Source organism: Hyla sarda, chromosome 1, assembly GCF_029499605.1.
Source record: "Hyla sarda isolate aHylSar1 chromosome 1, aHylSar1.hap1, whole genome shotgun sequence".
Classification (NCBI taxonomy): Eukaryota; Metazoa; Chordata; class Amphibia; order Anura; family Hylidae; genus Hyla; species Hyla sarda.
The window spans coordinates 110,053,772-110,080,073 of record NC_079189.1 but is presented as its reverse complement, the minus strand read 5'-3'; the positions used below and the strand labels follow the sequence as shown (position 1 = coordinate 110,080,073).

The 26,302-nt window shown below is 44.2% G+C and overlaps 1 protein-coding gene across 3 annotated transcripts in view; it reads left to right on the top strand.

The window, feature by feature from the left end:
• ENPP6 (ectonucleotide pyrophosphatase/phosphodiesterase 6) overlaps positions 1 to 26,302 on the top strand; it is a 68,138-nt gene that overhangs the window by 26,800 nt on the left and 15,036 nt on the right. For all 3 annotated transcript variants that reach the window (XM_056551695.1, XM_056551691.1, XM_056551690.1), the window contains exon 2: positions 15,387 to 15,566. In XM_056551695.1, coding sequence (XP_056407670.1) covers positions 15,387 to 15,566 — 180 coding nt within the window. The remainder of the gene's footprint in view (positions 1 to 15,386; positions 15,567 to 26,302) is intronic.

The following is a 26,302-nucleotide window of genomic DNA, read 5'->3' as shown; positions in this document are numbered from 1 at the left end:
CCTGCCGTCTTCCAAGACTTTGTTAATGAAATTTTTCGTGATCTCTTATATTCCTGTGTTGTTGTGTATCTGGACGATATTCTGATTTTTTCTGCCAACTTAGAAGAACACCGCCAGCATGTCCGCATGGTTCTTCAGAGACTTCGAGACAATCAACTTTATGCCAAAATGGAGAAATGTCTGTTTGAATGTCAATCTCTTCCTTTCCTAGGATACTTGGTCTCTGGCCAGGGACTACAAATGGACCCAGATAAACTCTCTGCCGTCTTAGATTGGCCACGCCCCTCCGGACTCCGTGCTATCCAACATTTTTTGGGGTTCGCCAATTATTACAGACAATTTATTCCACATTTTTCCACTATTGTGGCTCCTATCGTGGCTTTAACCAAGAAGAATGCTAATCCTAAGTCCTGGCCTCCTCAAGCGGAAGACGCATTCAAACGGCTCAAGTCTGCCTTCTCTTCTGCTCCCGTGCTCTCCAGACCTGACCCGTCTAAACCCTTCCTATTGGAGGTTGATGCCTCCTCAGTGGGAGCTGGAGCGGTCCTTCTACAAAAAAATTCTTCCGGGCATGCTGTTACTTGTGGTTTTTTTTCTAGGACCTTCTCTCCGGCGGAGAGGAACTACTCCATCGGGGATCGAGAATTACTGGCCATTAAATTGGCACTTGAGGAATGGAGGCATCTGCTGGAAGGATCAAAATTTCCAGTTATCATTTACACCGACCACAAGAATCTCTCCTATCTCCAGTCTGCCCAACGGCTGAATCCTCGCCAGACCAGGTGGTCTCTGTTCTTTGCCCGTTTTAATTTTGAAATTCATTTTCGCCCTGCCGACAAGAACATTAGGGCCGATGCTCTCTCTCGTTCCTCGGATGCCTCGGAAGTAGAGCTCTCTCCGCAACACATCATTCCTCCTGACTGCCTGATCTCCACTTCTCCAGCCTCCATCAGGCAAACTCCTCCAGGGAAGACCTTCGTTTCTCCACGCCAACGCCTCGGAATCCTCAAATGGGGTCACTCCTCCCACCTCGCTGGCCATGCGGGCATCAAAAAGTCCTTGCAACTCATCTCTCGTTTCTATTGGTGGCCGACTCTGGAGACTGATGTTGTCGATTTTGTGCGGGCCTGTACTGTCTGTGCCCGGGATAAGACTCCTCGCCAGAAGCCTGCTGGTCTCCTTCATCCTCTGCCTGTCCCCGAACAGCCTTGGTCTCTGATTGGTATGGACTTTATTACAGACTTACCCCCATCCCGTGGCAACACTGTTGTTTGGGTGGTCGTTGATCGATTTTCCAAGATGGCACATTTTATTCCTCTTCCTGGTCTTCCTTCAGCGCCTCAGTTGGCAAAACAATTTTTTGTACACATTTTTCGTCTTCACGGTTTGCCCACACAGATCGTCTCGGATAGAGGCGTCCAATTCGTGTCTAAATTCTGGAGGGCTCTCTGTAAACAACTCAAGATTAAATTAAACTTCTCTTCTGCTTATCATCCTCAATCCAATGGGCAAGTAGAAAGAATTAACCAGGTCCTGGGTGACTATTTACGGCATTTTGTTTCCTCCCGCCAGGATGACTGGGCAGATCTTCTACCATGGGCCGAATTCTCGTACAACTTCAGAGTCTCTGAATCTTCTTCCAAATCCCCATTTTTCGTGGTGTACGGCCGTCACCCTCTTCCCCCCCCCCCTCCCTACTCCCTTGCCCTCTGGTTTGCCCGCTGTGGATGAAGTAACTCGTGATCTTTCCACCATATGGAAAGAGACCCAAAAATCTCTTTTACAGGCTTCTTCCCGCATGAAAAAGTTTGCCGACAAGAAGAGAAGAGCTCCCCCCATTTTTTCTCCCGGAGACAAGGTATGGCTCTCCGCTAAATATGTCCGCTTCCGTGTCCCCAGCTACAAATTGGGACCACGCTATCTTGGTCCTTTCAAAATCTTGTGCCAAATTAATCCTGTCTCTTACAAACTTCTTCTTCCTCCTTCTCTTCGTATTCCTAATGCCTTTCATGTCTCTCTTCTTAAACCACTCATCATCAACCGTTTCTCTCCCAAACTTGTTTCTCCCACTCCTGTTTCCGGTTCTTCTGACATCTTCTCTGTAAAGGAGATACTGGCCTCCAAGAAGGTCAGAGGGAAAACTTTATTTTTGGTTGATTGGGAGGGCTGTGGTCCTGAAGAGAGATCCTGGGAACCTGAGGAAAATATCCTAGACAAAAGTCTGCTCCTCAGGTTCTCAGGCTCCAGGAAGAGGGGGAGACCCAAGGGGGGGGGTACTGTTACGCCGAGCGCTCCGGGTCCCCGCTCCTCCCCGGAGCGCTCGCAACATCCTCGCTACTGCACCGCCCCGGTCAGATCCACTGACCGGGTGCGCTGCGATACCGCCTCCAGCCGGGATGCGATTCGCGATGCGGGTGGCGTCCGCTCGCGATGCGCACCCCGGCTCCCGTACCTGACTCGCTCTCCGTCGGTCTTGTCCCGGCGCGCGCGGCCCCGCTCCCTAGGGCGCGCGCGCGCCGGGTCTCTGCGATTTAAAGGGCCACTGCGCCCCTGATTGGCGCAGTGGTTCCAATTAGTGTGTTCACCTGTGCACTCCCTATGTATACCTCACTTCCCCTGCACTCCCTCGCCGGATCTTGTTGCCATCGTGCCAGTGAAAGCGTTTCCTTGTGTGTTCCTAGCCTGTGTTCCAGACCTCTTGCCGTTGCCCCTGACTACGATCCTTGCTGCCTGCCCCGACCTTCTGCTACGTCCGACCTTGCTCTTGTCTACTCCCTTGTACCGCGTCTATCTTCAGCAGTCAGAGAGGTTGAGCCGTTGCTAGTGGATACGACCTGGTTACTACCGCCGCTGCAAGACCATCCCGCTTTGCGGCGGGCTCTGGTGAATACCAGTAGTAACTTAGAACCGGTCCACTAGCACGGTCCACGCCAATCCCTCTCTGGCACAGAGGATCCACCTCCTGCCAGCCGGCATCGTGACACAGGTACGGAGTTTAGTTCACATTTATATGGTATGCCTAATGCATTAATTCAGGATATGTTCACCTCCTGTCTATAAATATCCAGTCCATGTTTTCTGGCTTTTTAGCAAGTGAAGCATGGCCTGTACACGTCATTCATGTTCCGGATCCAATGTCCATTGGTTTCGGCTGGGCTCACTTGGAAGTTAAACTATATAAGGGGCACATGCCCACAACTTTCTGTGCCACGACTAAGAGCCAGATTCGTCTCAAAACGCGTCGGTTTCCTTGTGCATTTTATCTATCATGGATATCCTCTGGTTTTAAGCGATGAAATAAATGTGAAGTTTTAATTGCTCACTATTTACTTACAGTGGTGAGCTGAATAATGTTTTCTTTCTTTAATAGCAAAGGGTAGCATGCTCAATCTGTTTTCAAAAAGTTTACAGGCTTATCCCAAAATTAGAGGGGTACTCTGGTAGAAAAAATTTTTTAGTTTTTTTAAATCAATTTTAAATGCCAGAAAGTTATACAGACTTGTAAATTACGCAAAAAGAAGGATAAATGGGATAGCTCACGGATCAAGACCAAGATTAGAGATTGACCGAGCTGGCCAAATGTTGCACCAATACCCTAGACAGGGTATGAGAAAGGATGAAGATGAGTTAAAAACCTATAAATTTATTCTATTGAATAAAAGTAGTCAAATGCATATACACAGTCCACCCACAGGGCCCTTGTGGGTTGTTATGGTAAGATAAATGTACAAATGATGCAAAGAAAAAAAAAAATACATATATATCAAAAATAATAAATCAGGATAGCAGCATAAACTATATATAAAACCTTAAAAAGCTGAAAAAAGGGGGGCCACCACTCAACTGCAGTAGAAACAATGCTGATAATAATGTTCCAATGTTCCAATATGAAGGAGGGAAAAAGATTAGTCCTGTGCGTAATGCAGAATGATGTAAATCATGGAATAAACATACGGTATGTATGCGAAGATTGTGGCGATTGTCAACAATGTTCATCAATAATGCGCAAATTAAGTAAGAGATGATCCTCTAATAGATACTGGTACACTGTACCGCTCACCCTTAGCCGTTTAAGCGAGTCCTCCCTGGTTCTTATAATGAGAGTGGCTGCTAACGGAGTGTACCTCTTGGTATGCAGACCTGGATGTGGTAAAGTGGGGGTATCTCACTAGGTATGTGGTGCTGGCTGCAGTGTGTAGTTCTTCTTGCGCTGCGGTATGTTGTTCTTGTTGCGCTGGCGGCACATATGGCAGTGTGTAAGTACGGCAGATGAAGTATCGAAGAATGTCCAAACATGTCAATTGGAAGTACATAAAATCGAGATAAATAAATCAGAGGTGCCTAGAGTAGCCGCTGTAATAGATAAATTTAACAAATAAAGAAAAAAAAGTGTAAATAACGATGTGTAAAAAAGGGATAGTGCAGTTAGTGTGTGTGTGTGTGTGTGTATATATATATAATCTGTAGTAGACAATATAGATACATACAATAAAGATGTTGACCACATGTGCTGCTTTTCTTTGCATCCTTTGTACATTTATCTTACCATAACCACCCACAAGGGCCCTGTAGGTGGACTGTGTATATGCATTTGACTACTTATTCTTTTATTCAATACAATAAATTTAATTTATAATCTTTATCCATATTTTGAAGACAATTTTAGATATTGAGCTCCAAATTCCTTTCTCAGATTTGTAAATTACTTTTATCTAAAAATGTTAATCCTTCCAGTACTTATCAGCTGCTGTATAATATAGAGGAAGGCCTTTTCTTTTTTAAATAATTTTCGGTCTGTCCACGGAGCTCTCTGTTGACACCTCTGCCCATATCAGCAACTGTCCAGAGCAGCATAGGTTTGCTGTGGGGAATTGTTCCTGCTCTGGACAGTTCCTGAAATGGACAAGACAGAAGTATCAACACAGAGCACCCGGGCAGATAGAAAAGAAATTAAAAAAGAAAAGAACTTTCTATGTATTATACAGCAGCTGATAAGTACTGGAAGCATTAAGACTTTTAAATAAGAGTAATTTACAAATCTGTTTAACTATCTGGCATCAGTTGATTTAAAAAAAAAAAATGTTTTCCACCGGAGTACCCCTTTAAGTTATCACTCAGGATAGGGTATAACTAGCTGTATGTGGAGGTCCAACTACTGGGGCCCCCCATAATCACTAGAATGAAAGCCAGATGTCCCCTAATTGAATGGCGGTTCACACGGATCACCACTTCATTAATACTCTGTGGAACTTTTAAACTTGTGAAAAATCTAATGCGGAAGAAATTTCACGAACTGACTTGTGGTGTCTTATTATAGTACAACACCAGAATTCATTAAAAGGATATTCCATGAATTTTTCTTTATTTGACTATGCTACAGGGCCTGTAAAGTTAGTGTAGTTCATAATATAGTGTCTGTACCTGTGTGTGTGTGTGTGACGGTTTTCTCACAATTCTTATGTGATTTTCACCCCAATATTTTTAACAGCATACAAAATGAATGTGGTCCAAAATATTTCCAGGTTGCAATGCGGCCGAGACCTGACTCACTAGTCAGCTGATGACAGGGAGCCTGCCTGCTTCAATGGGTGGAGCGATCGCTTGGTGGGAGAGGGACCAATCTGCAACTAATGCAACAGCTGTATTCACCCTGAAAACCACAGGTCTTTTGAATGGATGCAGCTCATTTATGTTGGGGTGGGGTGGGGTTGCTGATGTGTGGGAAGGAGTAAAATGGAATTATGGGATTTGTAGGTAAAAGGAGAAATCTCAAACAGGAAATACCAGTTCACAAAAAGCTAGCCACAGTGTTATGGTACTCTCACAACATAGCCATTTAGCCCGAAGAAAAGGGCAGATCCTTCCTAAGAATGTCCATTACTGCCTGCCAGGTACGTACTAAAATCACCTTATGGTGGATAACCCCTTTAAGCTCTTTAGAATGATTGGTTTTATACAGGTGTGGCAACGAAACTGAATGAAACACTGGCATTCAATAATTAAGAGATGTGTCCCAATACTTTTGTCCATATAGTCTACCTATAAAATAATAGTTAATTGGGAAGAGATTCCAGTGTGCCAATGGTGCATGAAAATTTGTGGAGTTTAATCCATTAAAGATACAGTGACACCCCCCCCCCCCCCCCCTTACCTACAATTGCCCCGACATACGATCATTTCAACATGCGATGGCCTCTCAGAGGCCATCGCATGTTGAAGGCAGCATCAACATACAATACTTTTTGTATTTCGGGGCCATCGCATAAACGGCTATCCGGCAGGGCAGACTGCTTCAGCTGCCACCGGATAGCCGTTTGAGGTGCCCCGTGTGGTCCGGTGACTATCACTTATATGTCCCCTGCGCTCCGGACTGTCCTCTTTTCGGGATCCTCTGCATCGCCGTTGCTCTCCTTCATCGTCATCACGTCGCCGCGCACGCCTCCCGTCATCCAATAGGAGCAGCTTGCGTAGCGACGTGATGACGGCCATAAGGAACGACGGTCCCGGCAGCGGCGACAGCGATGGACGGCGACATCCAGGGCAGCGGTGATGGTCCGGAGCAGCGGGGACAGGTGAGGATACCTTCCTATATTTAACATTGCACGGATCCCTCAACATACGATGGTTTCAACAAATGATGGTTCATTTGTAACGAATTACCATCGTATGTTGAGGGACCACTGTACATGGTAAGACATGGCAAGACAGGAACTGCCATATTTCAGGTGAAGCCCATCCTTAGTGTCTTTAATTAAATCAACTCCTACGATTTTAATGCAACATTGCCACATTGAAATTTATTCTTACTAATGTTTCAGGTGTAATCGTTCACAGTCGAGTGAGCTGGATCTCATTAATACAGTTTACCAAATAATATTACCACCACATAATGACTAAATTACTTTGTCAGTGTTGTGTAATGCTCATTTTCCCCTATGTTACGTTAAGGGTCAAATTTCTTCAGTTTTTTTTATTTTGCTTTTGTTGTTTTTTGTTTGCTATTGTGGTGTCCCGGTACCGTATTTTATGTTACCTGTGTAGAGGTCCCCATAGTCAGAGTCCCTAGGACGTCGGGGTCCCTCTTCTTTAGTTTTCCCCTTGTCACCTCTCACTTAGCCACTAGATATATAATAGTTCTATCTGATAATTATACAGTTATAAGTATAAAAAGTGTATATAGTGAATTATGTACCTGTTTGTAGCGTAGCAGGACCTACGGGTCATGTGATCGGGTGAAACTCTATGGTTTTGCTTTAGGACCTTAGGAGGTCCCAGTGACGTGTTCTCCCACCATGCATTGTAACGTTGAGTGACAGCTGACACGGACCAATCCAAAACGGCCCTGCCCATATAAGAGAGTGGCGGCCATTAAGCGCTTTTTCCTCGTGGGCTGCTGATAGAGGAGGATCTGCACAGCTATCTTCAGCAGTGACCAGGCCCAAGCCTTGCGGCAACGGCTATCCATACAGAACTGTGAGTTATCTTAATTCCTGTTAACTTTGCGGGATCACCGGACCTAAATAGACCCCTAAATCCAGACAGATCTCTGCACAACTCCTAATTCTATTAACCCTTGGATAAGTCAACGGTCCGCAGCCTCTGTCAATCATTGCTGAGCTGTATAGAGACTGTATTACTAAGACTGTTGCTGTTAATTGGATGTACCGCAAGTACTTCAGTAAAGTTTATGCAAGTTCAAGTTCATCCCTATTGTGGACCTTCATTCATTTAGTCATGCACCTATCATTTCTGGGAAGGGTGGCGATAGGCCGAAGATTTACCTCAGCGTATTAACCCTCACCCTGGCGTCACGAGTGACAGGGGTTAAATTAACCCCTCATATACCTAAGCAACACCCCCACTGCATTATATTCCCCCCCAAGGGCTACCCATTATATTTTTATCTTGGGATGTATTTTGGGCTGTTTACAGACCAAAATATGTCCCTAATGATGTGGCAAAATACAGCCATAATAAAATATAAATAGCCACATAAAAGGCTGCGGAAAGTTAGGCCCTGGCACTTTATTTTATAGCTGTGTCACAATTATATGAAATTAATTCTTAACCCCTTAAGGACCCAGCCATTTTACACCTCAGGACCCGGCCATTTTTTGCAATTCTGACCACTGTCACTTTAAACATTAATAACTCTGGAATGCTTTTAGTTATCATTCTGATTCCGAGATAGTTTTTTAGTGACATATTCTACTTTAACATAGTGGTAAAATTTTGTGGTATCTTGCATCCTTTCTTTGTGAAAAATCCCAACATTTTATGAAAAATTAGAAAATTTAGCATTTTTCTAACTTTGAAGCTCTCTGCTTGTAAGGAAAATGGATATTCCAAATAATTTTTTTTTATTCACATATACAATATGTCTATTTTATGTTTGCATCATAAAATTTACGTGTTTTTACTTTTGGAAGACACCAGAGGGCTTCAAAGTTCAGCAGCAATTTTCCAATTTTTCACAAAATTTCCAAACTCACAATTTTTCATGGACCAGTTCAGGTTTGAAGTGGATTTGAAGGGTCTTCATATTAGAAATACCCCACAAATGACCCCATTATAAAAACTGCACCCTCCAAAGTATTCAAAATTACATTCAGTCCACGTTTTAACCCTTTAGGTGTTTCACAGGAATAACAGCAAAGTGAAGGAGAAAATTCACAATCTCCATTTTTTACACTTGCATGTTCTTGTAGACCCAATTTTTGAATTTTTACAAGGGGAAAAAGGAGAAAATGTATACTTATATTTGTAGCCCAATTTCTCTCGAGTAAGCACATACCTCATATGTCTATGTAAAGTGTTCGGCGGGCGCAGTAGAGGGCTCAGAAGCGAAGGAGCGACAAGGGGATTTTGGAGAGTACGTTTTTTTAAAATGGTTTTTGGGGGGCATGTTGCATTTAGGAAGCCCCTATGGTGCCAGAACAGCAAAAATCCCCCACATGGCATACCATTTTGGAAACTAGACCCCTTGAGGTACGTAACAAGGAATAAAGTGAGCCTTAATACCCCACAGGAGTTTCACGACTTTTGCATATGTAAAAAAATAAAAATAAAATTTCACTAAAATGTGTGTTTCCCCCCAAATTTCACATTTTTGCAAGGGTTAATAGCAGAAAATACCCCCAAACATTGTAACCCTATCTCTTCTGAGTATGAAGGTACCCCATAAGTTGACCTGAGGTGTACTATGGGTGAACTACAATGCTCAGAAGAGAAGGAGTCATATTTGGCTTTTTGAGAGCAAATTTTGCTCGGGGGCATGTCGCATTTAGGAAGCCCCTATGGTACCAGGACACCAAAAAAAAAACACATGGCATACCATTTTGGAAACTAGACCCCTTGTGGAACGTAACAAGAAATAAAGTGAGCCTTAATACCCCACAGGGGTTTCACGACTTTTGCATACGTAAAAAAAAAAAATCACTAAAAGGTGTGTTTCCCCCCCCCCCCAAATGTCACATTTTTGCAAGGGTTAATAGCAGAAAATATCCCCCAAAATTTATAACCACATCTCTTCTGAGTATGTAGGTACCCCATAGGTTGACCTGAAGTGCACTACGGGCGAACTACAATGCTCAGAAGAGAAGGAGTCCTATTTGGCTTTTTGAGAGCAAATTTTGCTCGGGGGGCATGTCGCATTTAGGAAGCCCATATGGTGCCAGGACAGCAAAATAACCCCCACATGGCATACCATTTTGGAAACTAGACCCCTGGAGGAACGTAAGAAGGCGTAAAGTGAGCATTTACACCACAACTCTCAAACATTCTCAGGCATGCTGGGAGTAGTAGTTCGGCAACATCTTTAGAGCCAGATGTTGCCGAACTACAACTCCCAGCATGCTTGAAGTTGTAGTTTTGCAACATCTGGAGGACTACAGTTTGCAGACCACTAATACAGTGGTTCCCAATCTGTGCCCTTCCAGATGTTGCAAAACTACAACCCCCAGTATGCCAAAACTGTCCAGGCATGCTGGGAGTTGTAGTTCTGCAACATCTGAAGGGCCAGATGTTACAGCACTACAACTCCCAGCATGCCTGGACAGTAAGGGCATGCTGAGGATGTGTAGTTTTGCAACATCTGGAAGGGCACAGTGGTCCAAAAACTGTGGACCTCCAGATGTTGCAAAACTGCAACTCCCAGCATGCCCAGACGCCAAGGGCTGTCTGGGCATGCTGGGAGTTGTAGTTTACAGGGTCCTATTACAGCAATGCATGTCGCTTTACGGCGACGTGCATTGCTGTAAAGGGCCCGACCGCGGCTGAAGATCTACTCACCTGTCGCCGCCGCCGCCATCTTCATCGTCTGGATCCGGGTCTTCAGGGACGAGGTAAGTACCGGGGCCGGTCCCCAGCACTACTCCGTCCCCCGCCGCGTCCTCCGGTCTTCCTCCCGTCCTCTCCGGACTTTCAGGGGACGGGCAGGACGAGAGGAAGTAACCGCCCCCCCTCCTGCGATTGGTCGGTTAACTAACCGACGGATTGCAGGGTATAGGAGGAGGTGGCAGGCTTGCCACCTAGCTCCTATACTTCAGCATGGTCCTGGCTGTCTGTGACAACCGGGATCATGCGAAATTACCGGGCGGTCGGGTCCCAGAGACCCGATCAGCCCGGTATCGCCGCAGATCGCAAGGGCGATTTCCCTTGCGATTTGCGGCGATCGCCGACATGGGGGGCCTACATGGCCCCCCTCGGCGTTTGCCCTGGATGCCTGCTGAAGTATTTCAGCAGGCATCCGGTTCCGATCTCTGCCCGGCGAGCGGCAGAGACCGGAAAACGCCAGGACGTACGGGGACGTCCTGGGTCCTTAAGGCCCAGGGTGCGGGGACGTCCCCGTACGTCCTGGGTCCTTAAGAGGTTAAACACACACAGAGCCATTTTCCTATTGGCTAGAAAAAAAAATTTGAGCCATAAAACAGCCATTGTTAGGCCCAGAAAAGTCCCCAAAACCCTGTGTAAACAAAGCCTTAATATAAAACCGAATAAAGAACATCATCTAATGTGTACAATATTCCTGACTGCAGAAGGAAATGTTCACTCATAAAACAAGTAAAAGCTAATCCTATTATTCTTGGCACCTATTGTACAGAAAGATGCTAATTGTTGATCTGGTTTTGCTGCATTGTGAAATTCAGAATTAAATGTTCACAAGGCTGTGTTTTCACTTGGTAGGTTTTTATTGTGGTGTTGTTTTGTTTTTTTGGAAAAGTGCCACTGCAGTTTTTGAGCAAAAACTAAGAGTAGATTGTGAAATATAAAGGAAGGACTTATACTTCCCCTTCCTGCTGGATACACTTCTTGCTTTGGCTCAAAAACTGCCAAATGAAAATCCAATGGGTTGGAGTTGGTAGGTGGTAGCATGCATGGCGGATAGTTTCTTATTGCTGTTTTTTCACTCTTTTAAAGCCTGTCTATCTGTAGGACTTATTTTCTGTTTACAATGATCTCTGACTCTTGATATAGTCTGTTTTCTTTCTCTGCATTTAGATACTGTAATACTTCCGTATTCCATGTAATGTTGTACCTGCTCTACCTTCTCCAGTCATCTGTTCCTGTTGCTGTATGTGCCTTGATTTTAACATTTTCTCTACTTTTAAATGTATGTCTTTTTTGATATATGTTGAATAACGCTATATATTTTTACACAATTGGTCCTTTTTTGTTGGTGGACATTTGGTTTTGTGGACCGACTGTGGTAACTCCGAGACGGGTATTATCTGTTGGTGTAACAAATGAAAACCCAGCCTAGGGGTACGTTCACATAGGTGGGTTACGAGTGTGTTTCCAGCAGAAGGTTCGAGCCCCTCCAGGTGTTTTGCAGCAGTGAACATTCCACTGCAGAAAATTGCCATGCTCTGCACAAAATTGCAACTTTTTGGCTGGGATCTTAAATTATGGTAAAAACTTCACAGAATCTGTCAGCAGTTATAACCTCAAGGACCTGTGATGATGTCATCAAAAGTTTAGCTAGAGCAGAACAGAGCCAATCAGCACTTGGAAGCTTAAGGACCTGTGATGTCATCAAAGGTCTTTTGAGCTAGATAAAGCAGCATAAGGATGCTGTGAGGAAGAGGGAAGGGGCAGAGAAAGGGGCCAAAATCAGTAGTTTATATAAGAAAGTGGGGCCTGAAGTGAGTGTGTATGTGAGATTGGGGCCCATAGGGAGCAGTACATAGGGGTCTTTTAGCCTGGTTTGGGTTTCTGAGTTAATTTTATGCTTTGGCCAGGGCTTATAATTTTCTACTTTTACCCCGATGTGATCTCAGTATGGCAAAGGGTGTGTTAACAAACTATGCATGTCTAAAAGAGTGTCACCAACATGAAAAGTTTGGAAAGCTCTGTAGTATGGGACAAGGTTTGTGCAGGGTGACTGGGTAGGCCCCTTTTAGAGATTTTTGTGTACTCAAAAGAACGAGAGATAGAAAGACAGCACCAACGTTTATTGACCGGAATATCAACAAAATTCAGGTCTACAGAGAAGGAGGCCAGTCTAGAGCAGGTCAATTACACAATCCACAGTATGAAAGGAATAGGCCAGAGCGATCACTTCACTTACTGGGCACAAGGGAAGAAGTTGAAACAAAATGCAGTCCTCTGGATACAGCTCCGCATCCTCTTCTCCTCACTCTGATGTAGCAACTACCAAGGTCCATGGGATACACCTCCGGGTCTTATTCTTATGGTTCACATGTCCCCTGGGAGGTCCAGTTCTCACATCCTCTCCTCCCTTTGGTTCTTAGGGGTCCACATCAAAGTTCACAGGCAACATCGTCTTTACTTTTCCAAGAGGGCTGGCCTCAGATCAACCTATACCTAAACTCGGTCCAGTCCAAGTAGGTGGTCATAAGGTCATAGATAATACAATTATATGTATATTCGTTTGGTTAAAAAATGTAAAAGAAAAAAAAAACTGTCCCTTTTAGCTATTGCCTGTGTGTATCTCTGAGGAGACCAAATACAGGAAGTAGGTCTGTGTGCAGGCTCCTGGCTTGCTAATCATCCTGCTATGTAAGCTAGGGGCATGTCACAGAGCCCTGCTTGTCCTCGGTGCACAGAGCCCTGCTTGTCCTCGGTGCACAGAGCCCTGCTTGTCCTCGGTGCACAGAGCCCTGCTTGTCCTCGGTGCACAGAGCCCTGCCTGTCCTCGGTGCACAGAGCCCTGCTTGTCCTCGGTGCACAGAGCCCTGCTTGTCCTCGGTGCACAGAGCCCTGCTTGTCCTCGGTGCACAGAGCCCTGCTTGTCCTCGGTGCACAGAGCCCTGATTTTCGTCGGTGCACAGAGCCCTGGTTGTTCTGCCCTCACTTCCTGTATTTGGTCTCCTCACAGAGACACACAGGCAATAGCTGCAGGGACAAAAATATACAAATTTTTTAACCAATGTATATTGCAAATATACATATATTTTTTTCTACATTTTATGCAAGGTTTTTGCTAATGACATGTACACTTTAATGAACATCATAATGAAATGGTGTGCCCTCACATACAGTATTATAGGATGGGGTTGTGCTTCTGTAGAGGGTGAGGACAGCTGCAAAAGAGAACAGCAGAAGATGTATCGTCTGCAGGAAAAGTCATATTCTGGCCTGGATGGAGAAGAAAAGGAAAGAGAACATCTACAATCAGAAAAGATGTCACTTGAGTAACTGGATTTAATAGTAAAAATAAAAAAAACTTTGATATGTCATGCTGAAATGTTAAAATTATTGATTGGTTGTGGCCACAGTGCTGAGACCTCCGCCGATCACTTAATACAGGGTGGGCTATTTATATGGATACACCTTAATAAAATGAGAATGGTTGGTGATATTAACTTCCTGTTTGTGGCACATTAGCATATGTGAGGGGGGAAGCTTTTCAAGATGGGTGGTGACCATGGCGGCCATTTTGAATCCAACTTTTGTTTTTTCAATAGGAAGAGGGTCATGTGACACATCAACCTTATTGGGAATTTCACAAGAAAAACAATGATGTGCTTGGTTTTAACTTTATTCTTTCATGAGTTATTTACACGTTTCTGACCACTTATAAAATGTGTTCATTGTGCTGCCCATTGTGTTGGATTGTCAATGCAACCCTCTTCTCCCTCTCTTCACACACTGATAGCAACACCGCAGGAGAAATGCTAGCACAGGCTTCCAGTATCCGTAGTTTCAGGTGCTGCAGAATGGGCAAAACAAAAATTGGAACAGGACCCTCAGAAGATTTTGTTCAGTGATGAGGCAAACTTTTATGTGAATGATGAAGTTAACAAACAAAACCACCGCTATTGGTCTGACACTAACCCACATTGGATAGATCCTTCCAAGACTGTTGGAACACAAAAATTGATGGTATGGTGTGGTATATGGGGTACAAAGATAGTGGGGCCATTCTTCATCCATGGAAACCTCAAGGCCACTGGATAGGCGAAATTGCTACATGATGATGTGTTTCCCTCTTTATGCACTGAAGCTGGCACGTTCTCTGAGTTTTTCCAGCAAGATGGTGCATCACCACATTATGGGTGTCAGGTCCGAGCATTCCTAGATGAACAGTTTCCTGGAAAGTGGATTGGTCGTCGTGGGCCAGTTGAATGGCCCCCAAGGTCTCCCGATCTGACCCCCTTAGACTTCTATCTTTGGGGTCATCTGAAGGCAATTGTCTATGCTGTGAAGATACGAGATGTGCAGCACCTGAAACTACGGATACTGGAAGCCTGTGCAGCAATTCTCCTGTGGTGTTGCTATCAGTGTGTGAAGAGTGGGAGAAGAGGGTTGCATTGACAATCCAACACAATGGGCAGCACATTGAACACATTTTATAAGTGGTCAGAAACTTGTAAATAACTCATGACAGAATAAAGTTATGTTAAAACCAAGCACATCATTGTTTTTCTTGTGAAATTCCCAATAAATTTGATGTTTCACATGACCCTCTTCCTATAAAAAAAAAAAAAAGTTGGATTCAAAATGGCCGCCATGGTCACAATCCATCTTGAAAAGTTTCCCCCCCTCACATGTACTAATGTGCCACAAACAGGAATTTAATATCACCAACCATTCCCATTTTATTAAGGTGTATCCATATAAATGGCCCACACTGTAGAGTTTGGTAAAGCATGTACTAGTGTGCTTCATTACCCCACCCGGTGCTAATTACTGGAAATGGGCTCATTATAGTCCTAGAAGCCAATCGTCTAAATCTAACTAGAAACCACAATAAAAACTAGTAAATATACAGTTGGCATCCATGAGCATATTGACTCAAAACTGTACATGTGTGTTGCACAATGAATGTAATTGCATAGGAACCACAATAATAATGAAAGAAAATGAAAATGTTTCATTCTATGTCTGAATGATTCCTCGTTATTCAATTTGTGTTTCTGCAGGGCGGCACTGTGAAGTACATCAAATGACTGGAAACTATATGTGGGATCAGAAGACAAATAAGTCATTTGATATTGGTACTAATAAAGACAGTCTTTTGCCAATGTGGTGGAATGGATCAGAGCCACTCTGGGTCACAATGGAAAAAGCAAAAAGAAAAATTTCTATGTACTATTGGCCAGGTAATTCCTAAATTGCTATTTAGTTTTTCAGTGAATACAATATGTAAGGTTGTATATATGACAATATATAAATTTGAGAATAGACATAACAGTTTACAAAAGGGGCTTAACTTTTACTTTTTTGTAAAAACTGTTGTTGAGAAAATGCTGCTATACCTTTTTGTATATCTTGGACTTAGTGGTTATTGTATCTATTTTTCACCGACTGGTTGGAAGGGTTGATGATTAACCATTTTAAACTAAAACAATACCTTTAATTAGATTAACTATTAAGGGCACACAGTTCAGAAATCATGTGACAGAGTTGTACTATTACACACTGTTACATATGGACCTTGTCTTGTTCCAGTTCCACTTCTGTTGTCTTCTCAGCACACCCAGCAGCTTAAATTGCCATCTAAACAATGGCCCTTCACAATGCAGGGCCAATTATCTGTGTACGAAGTGCAGTACAGCCTGTCAGAAGGTGAGAGCATCGGGCCAATCACCTGGTACTCACACCTCCAAGTGGCTGAACATTTAAAGCGCAACTGTCATGAATATTATACCCCCCCCAGACTAATAACATGATAGTATAGATGATGACACTTGTAATGCAGCTATACCTTTTGGCTGCTCTTTATCACACATTATCAGCAGGAAAATAGTTTTATCGTGCAGTCAGAAACTGTAGGATTGGCGTGGCTGGAGATCGTAATGTCCCACCTCCATCCACGCCTATCCCCTGTAAGTGAGCGCTGGGACCACTGTGTGATTGACACACAGGTCCCCACCCCCGATGTCCATGATGTGCGGTCTGGCATGACTCCACTGAGCCTATACATATTATGTGCACCTTTATGATATACAGTGCCCGTACTCCTCTTCTTTCTTCTACTGGTGCCGGAGACGCGCTGCTTATGCTTTCACTAGAGGCAGGGGGAAAGCGCTCACTCCAGTTGTCTGCCACCAGCTCAGTGCGCCTGTGCAGTGCTAGAGGCAGGAAGAGAGCTCTGTGCCTCTAGTGAAAGCAGAAGCAGCGTGTCTCCGGCACCAGGAGAAGAGGAGTACGGGCACTGTATATCATAAAGGTGCACTTGGGTCCTTCCTGCTGACACATGGAACGTGACTTTGCTCCTTTCTGCTGACTTTGTACTCTGCAGCTCCCTAGATTTGACCCCTGCCTTCCGGACTCTGTTTTGTCTCTGATTTTGTACAATGCTCTTGGTTCTAACCCTCTGGCTTGCTTCTGTTATTTCTTTGCCTTCTGATTAGGTACCCTTATTAATCTGGACTGTAAAATTCTTCTTGACACCCCTGTACTTAGTTCAGCTTAGGGAAAGTTACCCAGTTGAGGGCTGCCATTTAGGGTGGATCATTCAAGTAGTGAGGGACAGTGGCTTGGACTAGATCCAGATCTGCACCTATCGATACCCACAGATGTGACACACTATGGCAAAACCACAAAATATATCACCTATTTTTGGGTACAGTTTTAGCAAATCCCAACAAACCTTTTGTATGTTCTTGTAGATTAATTGATTGAATTCCAAAGAATCAGAAGTAGAGATGAGCGAATTGAAGCTGACGAATCCAAATTCGTTAAAATTTCAGGAAATATTCGCAATGAATGCGAATATCACCGCGATTCTGTCGGGCAAATCCCTTCATTAAACTCCATTTACTGCAGTGCAGGGCATCTAAAATGGTGGATCCACATGTCAGTAAATGGGCAAGGAATACTGGGAAGGCAAAGCTGGAATGGAAGTATGCGGGATGACATTGAATCACATGCAGGAAGCAGCCAGCCACCCCTGTGATGTCATAACCCTATATAATCGGCAGCCATAATTCCAGCTCCTCACTTCATTACAATACACTGCAGAAGGATCATAGGATGCAGAGCCTATGTGTGTTACAGCAGAGAAAAGCGCAGCCAGCAGCATTTAACATCCTCCTAGTCACATCAGCGTTCTCATGGACTGAGAGCATTGTTTATTTTTTTTTTTTTCACTGAAAAGGCTTTTTGCTGCAAGCTCCCAGTCACTTTCTTCAGCATAGTATTACAGAGAGGGGCAGAGAGCTGTGTGTTGCCTCATACATTTCAACAAGCTGCCTCAACTTCATAAATCTTAGCAGTGGAGGCAGGAATAATTTTTCAGCGCAATTCAGATTCTTTGTTCCACAACAAATCATCTGCTGGTTATACTAGTCTGTAGACGGTATAATACCCAGCAGTCCATTCATTCCTAATAGTCTGTGACAGAGTGCAATTTTGTGTTTAGTACAAACTTTTTTCTCCAGCACTGCTGTGTACTGCTGGTGTTTTACAAAAATAAGTTTTTTTTAAGGGTACTGTAGCTCATTTTTCTGCCCTCATAAGTGAATACTGCATACGTACATCTAAGTAGTGTACTATTTTTTGTACCTGTTAATCTGTCAAGGGTATACATACTGTGAAAGGACAGACAAAAGTAATCACCGGCTGGTGTTTTACAAAAATACGGAGTTTTTAGGCATACTGTAGCGCATTTTTTCCCCTCATAAATTCATTCCGCATACGTACATCCAAGTAGTGTACTATTTTGTACCTGTTAATCTGTCAAGGGCCTACATACTGTGAAAGTCCAGGCAAAAGTACTCACCGGCTGGTGAAGTACTCAGATACCTTTTTAAGTATATTTTAGAGCATTTTTCTGCCCTTATTAGTGCATACCACATACCTACATCTAAGTAGTGTACTATTTTGTACCTGTTAATTTGTCAAGGACCTAGATACTGTGAAAGGCCAGCCAAAAGTGCACACCTGCTGCTGTTCTGGACAAATACTGTTTTAAGCGTAGTGAAGCGTATTGTACTCCCCTCATATACGCACTAAGTATGTCAGGCAGAGAAGTGCCAGGACGTGCACAGAGGAGTGGTAGAGGCCTAAATCCTTCAGGCAACGGTCGCAGCAGACTAGGGGCGAGTGGCAGCAGGAGTCGCAGTGAGAGGTCTGAGCTCCCGTTATCAGCTAGCGGTAGTGTCTCGACCAGTAACCCATCTGCTGTCGTTGATTGGTTAACACAGTCATCCACTTCATCATGAGTAACATCTTACACCTCCAGTCAACAGTCGGTGGGTTCCTCAGACACAACCCTCAGTTGGCATGGCCCAAGAGCAGTCTCTGTCCTCCCATTGCCTCTGTCCTATGTTGTTCCCTTCCCTAAAAAAGTATCTTTTATGCTGTGGGTTCAGCTCCACTATTCAGTGAGGACGATCTAATAGAGGACAGTCCGCAGCTACTGCCCAGCCAAGAAGTGGAGGAGACATCTGCCGCTTCCTCCACTAGGTGGGCAAGTAGTGATGAGGAGAGTGACGTGGGAGCCAGTTTTGCCAGCATTCAGGGTCCTGAAGCAGACACTGTTGAGGAACCTGAGGAGCACATCAGTGACGGGCAGATACTTGTTGATGATGAAGAAGCCAATTGCAATTGGTAGCTGGGTGCAGAAGGGGCTTCATCATCATCAGGAGAAGAGAGTTGCAGGTTGCCCATGAGGCAGCAGCAGAGCCAGCAAGGTGGTAGCCTGGTTGGCAGTCAGCATGGTGGCAGAAGTGGAAATTCTGGAGCCAAACATGCCCGGGGGAGACCCCCGGCTTCGTGGCAGCCTACCTTCCCAGGAGGTAGTGTAACAGGGGTTCCTGGAGACGGCGGCAGTAGCAGTCAATTAGTGCAGACTGTTGGTGGGAAAATCACCCACTCGGCGGTGTGGCAGTTTTTCATCAAGCATCCGGAGGAGGTTCACATAGCCACATGCAAGATATGTTGGCAGAAAGTGAAGCAGTGGTGTTGCTAGGGTTGGTGTCACCCGATGCGGTAGAAAATGGTGTCACCCCCATACCTTCCCACCCCTCAGTAAGTTTTTAGCCTATTGTGACAGACACCACTGTTATAGCGCACTGTGAGAAATTCCAGTATAATAATCAGATATACCAGTTGCCACAGAATGGGAAAGTGTTAAAGAAGTTTTCACCATTTAAATATACAGCTCCCAGAATTACTTAAAGGGGTACTCCACTGGAAAACATTTACTTTTATATCAACTGGTGCCAGAAAGTTAAACAGATTTTTAAATTACTTCTATTTAAAATCTTAATCCTTACAGTACTTATAAGCTGTTGTATTCTCCACAGGAAGTTGTGTAGTTCTTTCCAGTCTGTCCACAGTGCTCTGTCTGTCCATGTTAGGAACTGTCCAGAGCAGGATAGGTTTGCAATGGGGATTTGCTCCTACTATGGACAGTTCTTGACATGGACAGAGGTGTCCGCACAGAGCACTGTGGTCAGACAGAAAATAAATTTAAAAAGAAAAGAACTTCCTGTGAATTGCTTATACAGCAGCTAATAAGTACTGGAAGGATTAATATTTTTAAGTAGAAGTAATTTATAAATCTGTTTAACTTTGTAGCACCAGTTGATAAAAAAAAAAATTTCCAGTAGAGTACCCCTTTATGCAGTGGTGAGGTTATGCTGGGAGTTGAGATTCACTCACCATAACTGTAGAACTGACAAGTGACTACAGCTCTGATAGGACATAGAGAGGAGAATGTACAATGATATCAGTGACTACAGGTGACGTCTTCTCTGTAGTGAGGGGAATACACAATGATATCAGTGACTACAGGTGACGTCTTCTCTATAGTGAGGAGAATACACAATGATATCAGTGATTACAGGTGACGTCTTCTCTATAGTGAGGAGAATACACAATGATATCAGTGATTACAGGTGACGTCTTCTCTATAGTGAGGGGAATACACAATGATATCAGTGACTACAGGTGACGTCTTCTCTATAGTGAGGAGAATACACAATGATATCAGTGATTACAGGTGACGTCTTCTCTATAGTGAGGAGAATACACAATGATATCAGTGATTACAGGTGACACCTTCTCTATAGTGAGGAGAATACACAATGATATCAGTGACTACAGGTGACGTCTTCTCTATGGAGAGGAGAATACACAGTGATATCAGTGACTACAGGTGACGTCTTCTCTATAGTGAGGAGAATACACAATGATATCAGTGACTACAGGTGACGTCTTCTCTATAGTCTTCCCTTATCTAATTCAGATGGTACATACCGCCTGGTCCAGCTAAAACTTCTCTCTGTAGAATGTGACGCCCAGACGTCTCCTCACTATGTCAGCGCATTCTTATCCTCTATATGAAAACAATTATTATTATAAACCTGCCAGACACTGTATCCTCTAAATATAATACTACTATACACTATACTCTTTGATTATAAACCTTCCATACACCGTACCCTGTGAATATAATACTACCACACACTGTACATTCTGAATATAATACCAACACATACTGTACACTCTGAATATAAATCTGCCACATACTGTACACTCTGAATATAAATCTGCCACATACTGTACCCTCTGAATATAAATCTGGTGGTGTTGCTAGTGGATGATGGGGGTGCTAGTACTGGGGAGGTTTTGCTGGAGGATGATGAGGGTGCTACTGACCATCCCCCCTGGCAGTATCACCTCCATTATCCATCGTCAGGATCGTCCTCCTGGCAGGAGCACCCCCATCATCCACCATCAGGATCTGCTGATGGAGGTGCTGCTGCTGGGGGGATTTGCTGGTGGATGATGAGGGTGCTACTGCCAGGGTGGAGCATTAGGTAGGCAGCAGTTCCCCCCACTTAAGGTAGGTAGCAGTTCCCCCACATTAGGTAGGTAGCAGTTACCCCACATTAGGTAGCATATATTCCCCACATTTGGTACCAGTTACCCCACATTAGGTAGTAATTTCCCTACATTAGGTAGCACAGATTCCCCACATTAGGTAGCACAGATTCCACACATTAGGTAGCACAGATTCCACGCATTAGGTAGCACAGATTCCCCACATTAGGTAGCAGTTTCCCCACATTATGTAGTAGCTTTCGTACATTAGGTAGCAGTTTTCCAACATTAGGTAGCAGTTTCCTCACATTAGGTAGCATAGATTCCCCACATTTGGTAGTAGTTTCCCCCCATTAGGCCGCAGGTTCCCTTGCATGTTCCCCACAATAGGTCAAAGTCTCCCCACATTAGATCTCTGGTTCAAACAAACCCCCCCTCCCCCCACACAAAAAAAAACACATACACACACACACACAACACAGAGACACACACAGAGAGACACACACACAGTCAGAGATACACACACTCACAGACAGAGAGTCACACACAGACAGAGAGCCACACACAGACAGAGATAGCGACAGACAGACACACACACACACACACACACATACACACAGAGACACACACTCACAGACAGAGAGTCACACACACACAGTCACACACACAGACAGTCACACACACTCAGGGAGTCACACACACACACACACACAGTGTTACGGACACACACACAGACAAGTTACGGACAATGGTAACTTTACTGAGTGACAGATGGTACAGTCTATACAGTGTAGCCAGGCCCACGGAGGCGACCAGTGACTTCAGAGACCTTGCTGGGATTTGCAGTGGTTTTGGACAATTTAGTGCAGGCCACGTTGACTTGACAATAGATGACAGTGACTGACTTGACTGGAGACAGACTAAACTGTGACTTTAGCTTACTTGTAGACTTGTAGCTTGCGGCTGCAGACATGACTTGAGGCCTCCTATGACTCCAGACACACTCTTAACCTTTACTGCTCCTCAGCAAAGACTCAGGAACTAATAGAGAGAAGAGACTCCTCCCAGGGCTTTTATGGGGGAGACTCTGGTTGGGTCCCATTGGTTACCCTCAAGTCACCTGGTCACTGATACCTCTTGGGTAACAATCCCATGACCATTCACGTGACAACTGGTGATCACATGTTAAACTTTCTCAATGGAACAACATTCTTATATACATAACATAGGGGATAATATACAATTACTGTAGAACAGATGCAGGGGGGCCCAGGGGACACTGCAAAGAGGCTGCCTGACAGGGCAGCAAGGGTACAGGGTAACAACTCCCGTACTGGGCAACCACAAAAAGTTGCCCAGTTACCCATAGCAACCAATAAGCTTGCTTCTTTCATTTTTAACAAGGCCTCTGCAAAATGAAATGAGCAATCTGATTGATTGCTAAGGGCAACTTTTCCTTTTTCACAGGTTTAGATAAATCTCCCCCAATGAGTTTAGATTACAGCAGGGAACTGACCTGAGCACTGACCAAATATTGTGGTGTGGTTTTTGTAAAACTCACATGAAATCTGAGGTGATATGCTAGAGTGACACATTCTAACAGCGGGTACACAGGGATACTGTAAGGACTCCTGCAGTTTTCTGTCTAGACAAGAAGAAAAAGAAAAGTAAATTCTTCAGCCAGACAAACTTGTAAAAATGAGGCGAGCAGTGCTTGCATGGGTTTCTAAAATCTGATTCTGTACTATTTGACCCAAAGGCTGTGGCTCAACATAAGTACTTTTTTTTGTTTTATAGACAGTGCTCTAAATTTAAATACATTATCATGCAAGCTGGCGGTGCCTTCTTAGGATTCCATAAGACAGATACTTTCCCACATGACAGATAAGCTGGTAAAACCTGGAATGTTGAGGCTGCACAGACATTAAAGGGGTACTCCGGTGAAAACCTTTTATCTTTTAAATCAACTGGTGCCAGAAAGTTAAACATATTTGTAAATTAGGAAATGTAAAATATGTGTAGCTCACTTAGGATAAAAGAAATAATGTGCTTGAGGTTAAAGGTGTTGCCTTCACCCAAAAGGCCTAATGTAATATGTAGAAATTATAAATAAAAAATATTTATGTGAACCAGTCCTCAAAAGCACAGGGGAGAGAAAAAGGAAAAGACTAGTGGAGATGGGATCCAAGAAATGGTCTTTATTATATAAAAAGGATATATATGGCCAATCGCCTAGCAGGGCCCTTGCTAAAGGCGAATGGAATATACTGGGTAAAAAATAGATATAATAAAAAATACAGAATATAGTAGGATTAAAATGAGATAAATATGATGGGTAAGTAGCACCAAAGAAAATTCATTAATTAAATATCTGCTGTATATATCAGGAGAAAACGTTCTCAGTCCATGTAATTCATAGGGATATTTCAATGAAAAATCCACAAGAAATGTCCAGAATGAAAAGTCACAATTAGTTTGGGTGTGTCCGGAGTAACGATATATGGTAGTGAGTGTAGCCACAATAGCTACAATAGGAAATTCATGGACAGGTAATGCAGACAATGTGGCAAACACTGTCAGCGATGAAGATGTCAAGTCTCGGTGCACAGCACCACTCACCCTCCTTTGGAGTCCTCAGGTCCGGGCTGGCACGGCTGAGTCCGGCACTCTGGATATCAATGCCCGCCTGGGTGGTATGCTGGGTGAATGGCTGAATCTCCGGGGGTCCGAGTGTCCTTGGCAGGCACGGGAGGCGTCCGGCCTTGGGGAGGATGATGTCCAGGAGTAACTCTGCCGACCGGGGCTGTGAGAGGATGCAGGTAACAGGTGGTGCGGATTGCACGTATGAATAAGGTGCTAACAGCGCGCGTGCAGCAGTGGTCCCGGAATCGTGGGCATCCAGCTGTTGCAATTGGAATATGGCAGATACAGTCTATTTGAAGTGATATACACTTATGGATAAGGTGCAGATAATGGGCTAGACGTGTTTCAAGGCCGCGGGCCTTTTCTTCAGTAGCTATAGGTGCTGAAGAAAAGGCCCGCGGCCTTGAAACGCGTCTAGCCCATTATCTGCACCTTATCCATAAGTGTATATCACTTCAAATAGACTGTATCTGCCATATTCCAATTGCAACAGCTGGATGCCCACGATTCCGGGACCACTGCTGCACGCGCTGTTAGCACCTTATTCATACGTGCAATCCGCACCACCTGTTACCTGCATCCTCTCACAGCCCCGGTCGGCAGAGTTACTCCTGGACATCATCCTCCCCAAGGCCGGACGCCTCCCGTGCCAGCCAAGGACACTCGGACCCCCGGAGATTCAGCCATTCACCCAGCATACCACCCAGGCGGGCATTGATATCCAGAGTGCCGGACTCAGCCGTGCCAGCCCGGACCTGAGGACTCCAAAGGAGGGTGAGTGGTGCTGTGCACCGAGACTTGACATCTTCATCGCTGACAGTGTCTGCCACATTGTCTGCATTACCTGTCCATGAATTTCCTATTGTAGCTATTGTGGCTACACTCACTACCATATATCGTTACTCCGGACACACCCAAACTAATTGGGACTTTTCATTCTGGACATTTCTTGTGGATTTTTCATTGAAATATCCCTATGAATTACATGGACTGAGAACGTTTTCTCCTGATATATGCAGCAGATATTTAATTAATGAATTTTCTTTGGTGCTACTTACCCATCATATTTATCTCATTTTAATCCTACTATATTCTGTATTTTTTATTATATCTATTTTTTACCCAGTATATTCCATTCGCCTTTAGCAAGGGCCCTGCTAGGCGATTGGCCATATATATCCTTTTTATATAATAAAGACCATTTCTTGGATCCCATCTCCACTAGTCTTTTCCTTTTTCTCTCCCCTGTGCTTTTGAGGACTGGTTCACATAAATATTTTATATTTATAATTTCTACATATTTGTAAATTACTTCTATTAAAAAATCTTAATCCTTCCAGTACTTATTAGCTGCTGAATGCTACAGAGGAAATTCCTTTCTTTTTGGAACACTGATGACATCATGACCACAGTGCTCTCTGCTGACATCTTAGCAGATGTATGCTAAGGGCAGCATGGTGACTCAGTGGTTAGCACTACTGCCTTGCAGTGCTGGGGCCTTGGGTTCAAATCCCACTAAGGACAACAATAAATAAAGAGTTATTATTATTATTATAATGACGTCAGCAAAGAGCACTGTGTTCGTGATGTCATCAGAGAGAATTCCAAAAAGAAAAGAATTTCCTCTGTAGTATTCAGCAGCTAATAAGTACAGGAAGGATTAAGATTTTTTAATAGAAGTAATTTACAAATCTGTTTAACTTTCTGGCACCAGTTGATTTAAAAGAAAAAAGGTTTTCACCCGAGTACCCCTTTAACTCCTTGCTTCTGCCACCACCCGTTTCAGTCCCAATTTTCAAAATTTGAAAGCTGTCACTTTGTTTTATCTTATACTAGCTGAGTACCCGGCGTTGCCCGGTTTTTCCTTCCACATCCTTGCTGGGGAGAAAAATCAACAAAGGAGGAAGCTTTTGACTTCAAATCCCATCCCCATATATTGTTGTCATATCCCAACCTTATATTCCGTCCTCCTGCCCCGACCTCCTATCCCGACCTCCTATCCCGACCTCCTATCCCGTCCTCCTATCCCGTCCTCCTATCCCGTCCTCCTATCCCGTCCTCCTATCCCGTCCTCCTATCCCGTCCTCCTATCCCGTCCTCCTATCCCGACCCCCTATCCCGACCCCCCCCATCCCGACCCCCCTTTCCCGACCCCCCTTTCCCGACCCCCTATCCCGACCTCCTATCTCGACCATCCTGTCCTCCTATCTCCACTTCCTATCCCATCCTCATATCCCGTCCTCCTAACTCGACCTCATATCCCGACCATCCCATCCTCCTATCTTGACTTCCTATCCCGACCTCCCAACCCGTCCTCATATCCCGACCTGTAATATGTGTACCAGGTATTGAAATATCTCCAGCCGTACAGAAGTTGTGTAGGAACATACATTTCCCATTGATTTGCATGGGACTTTAA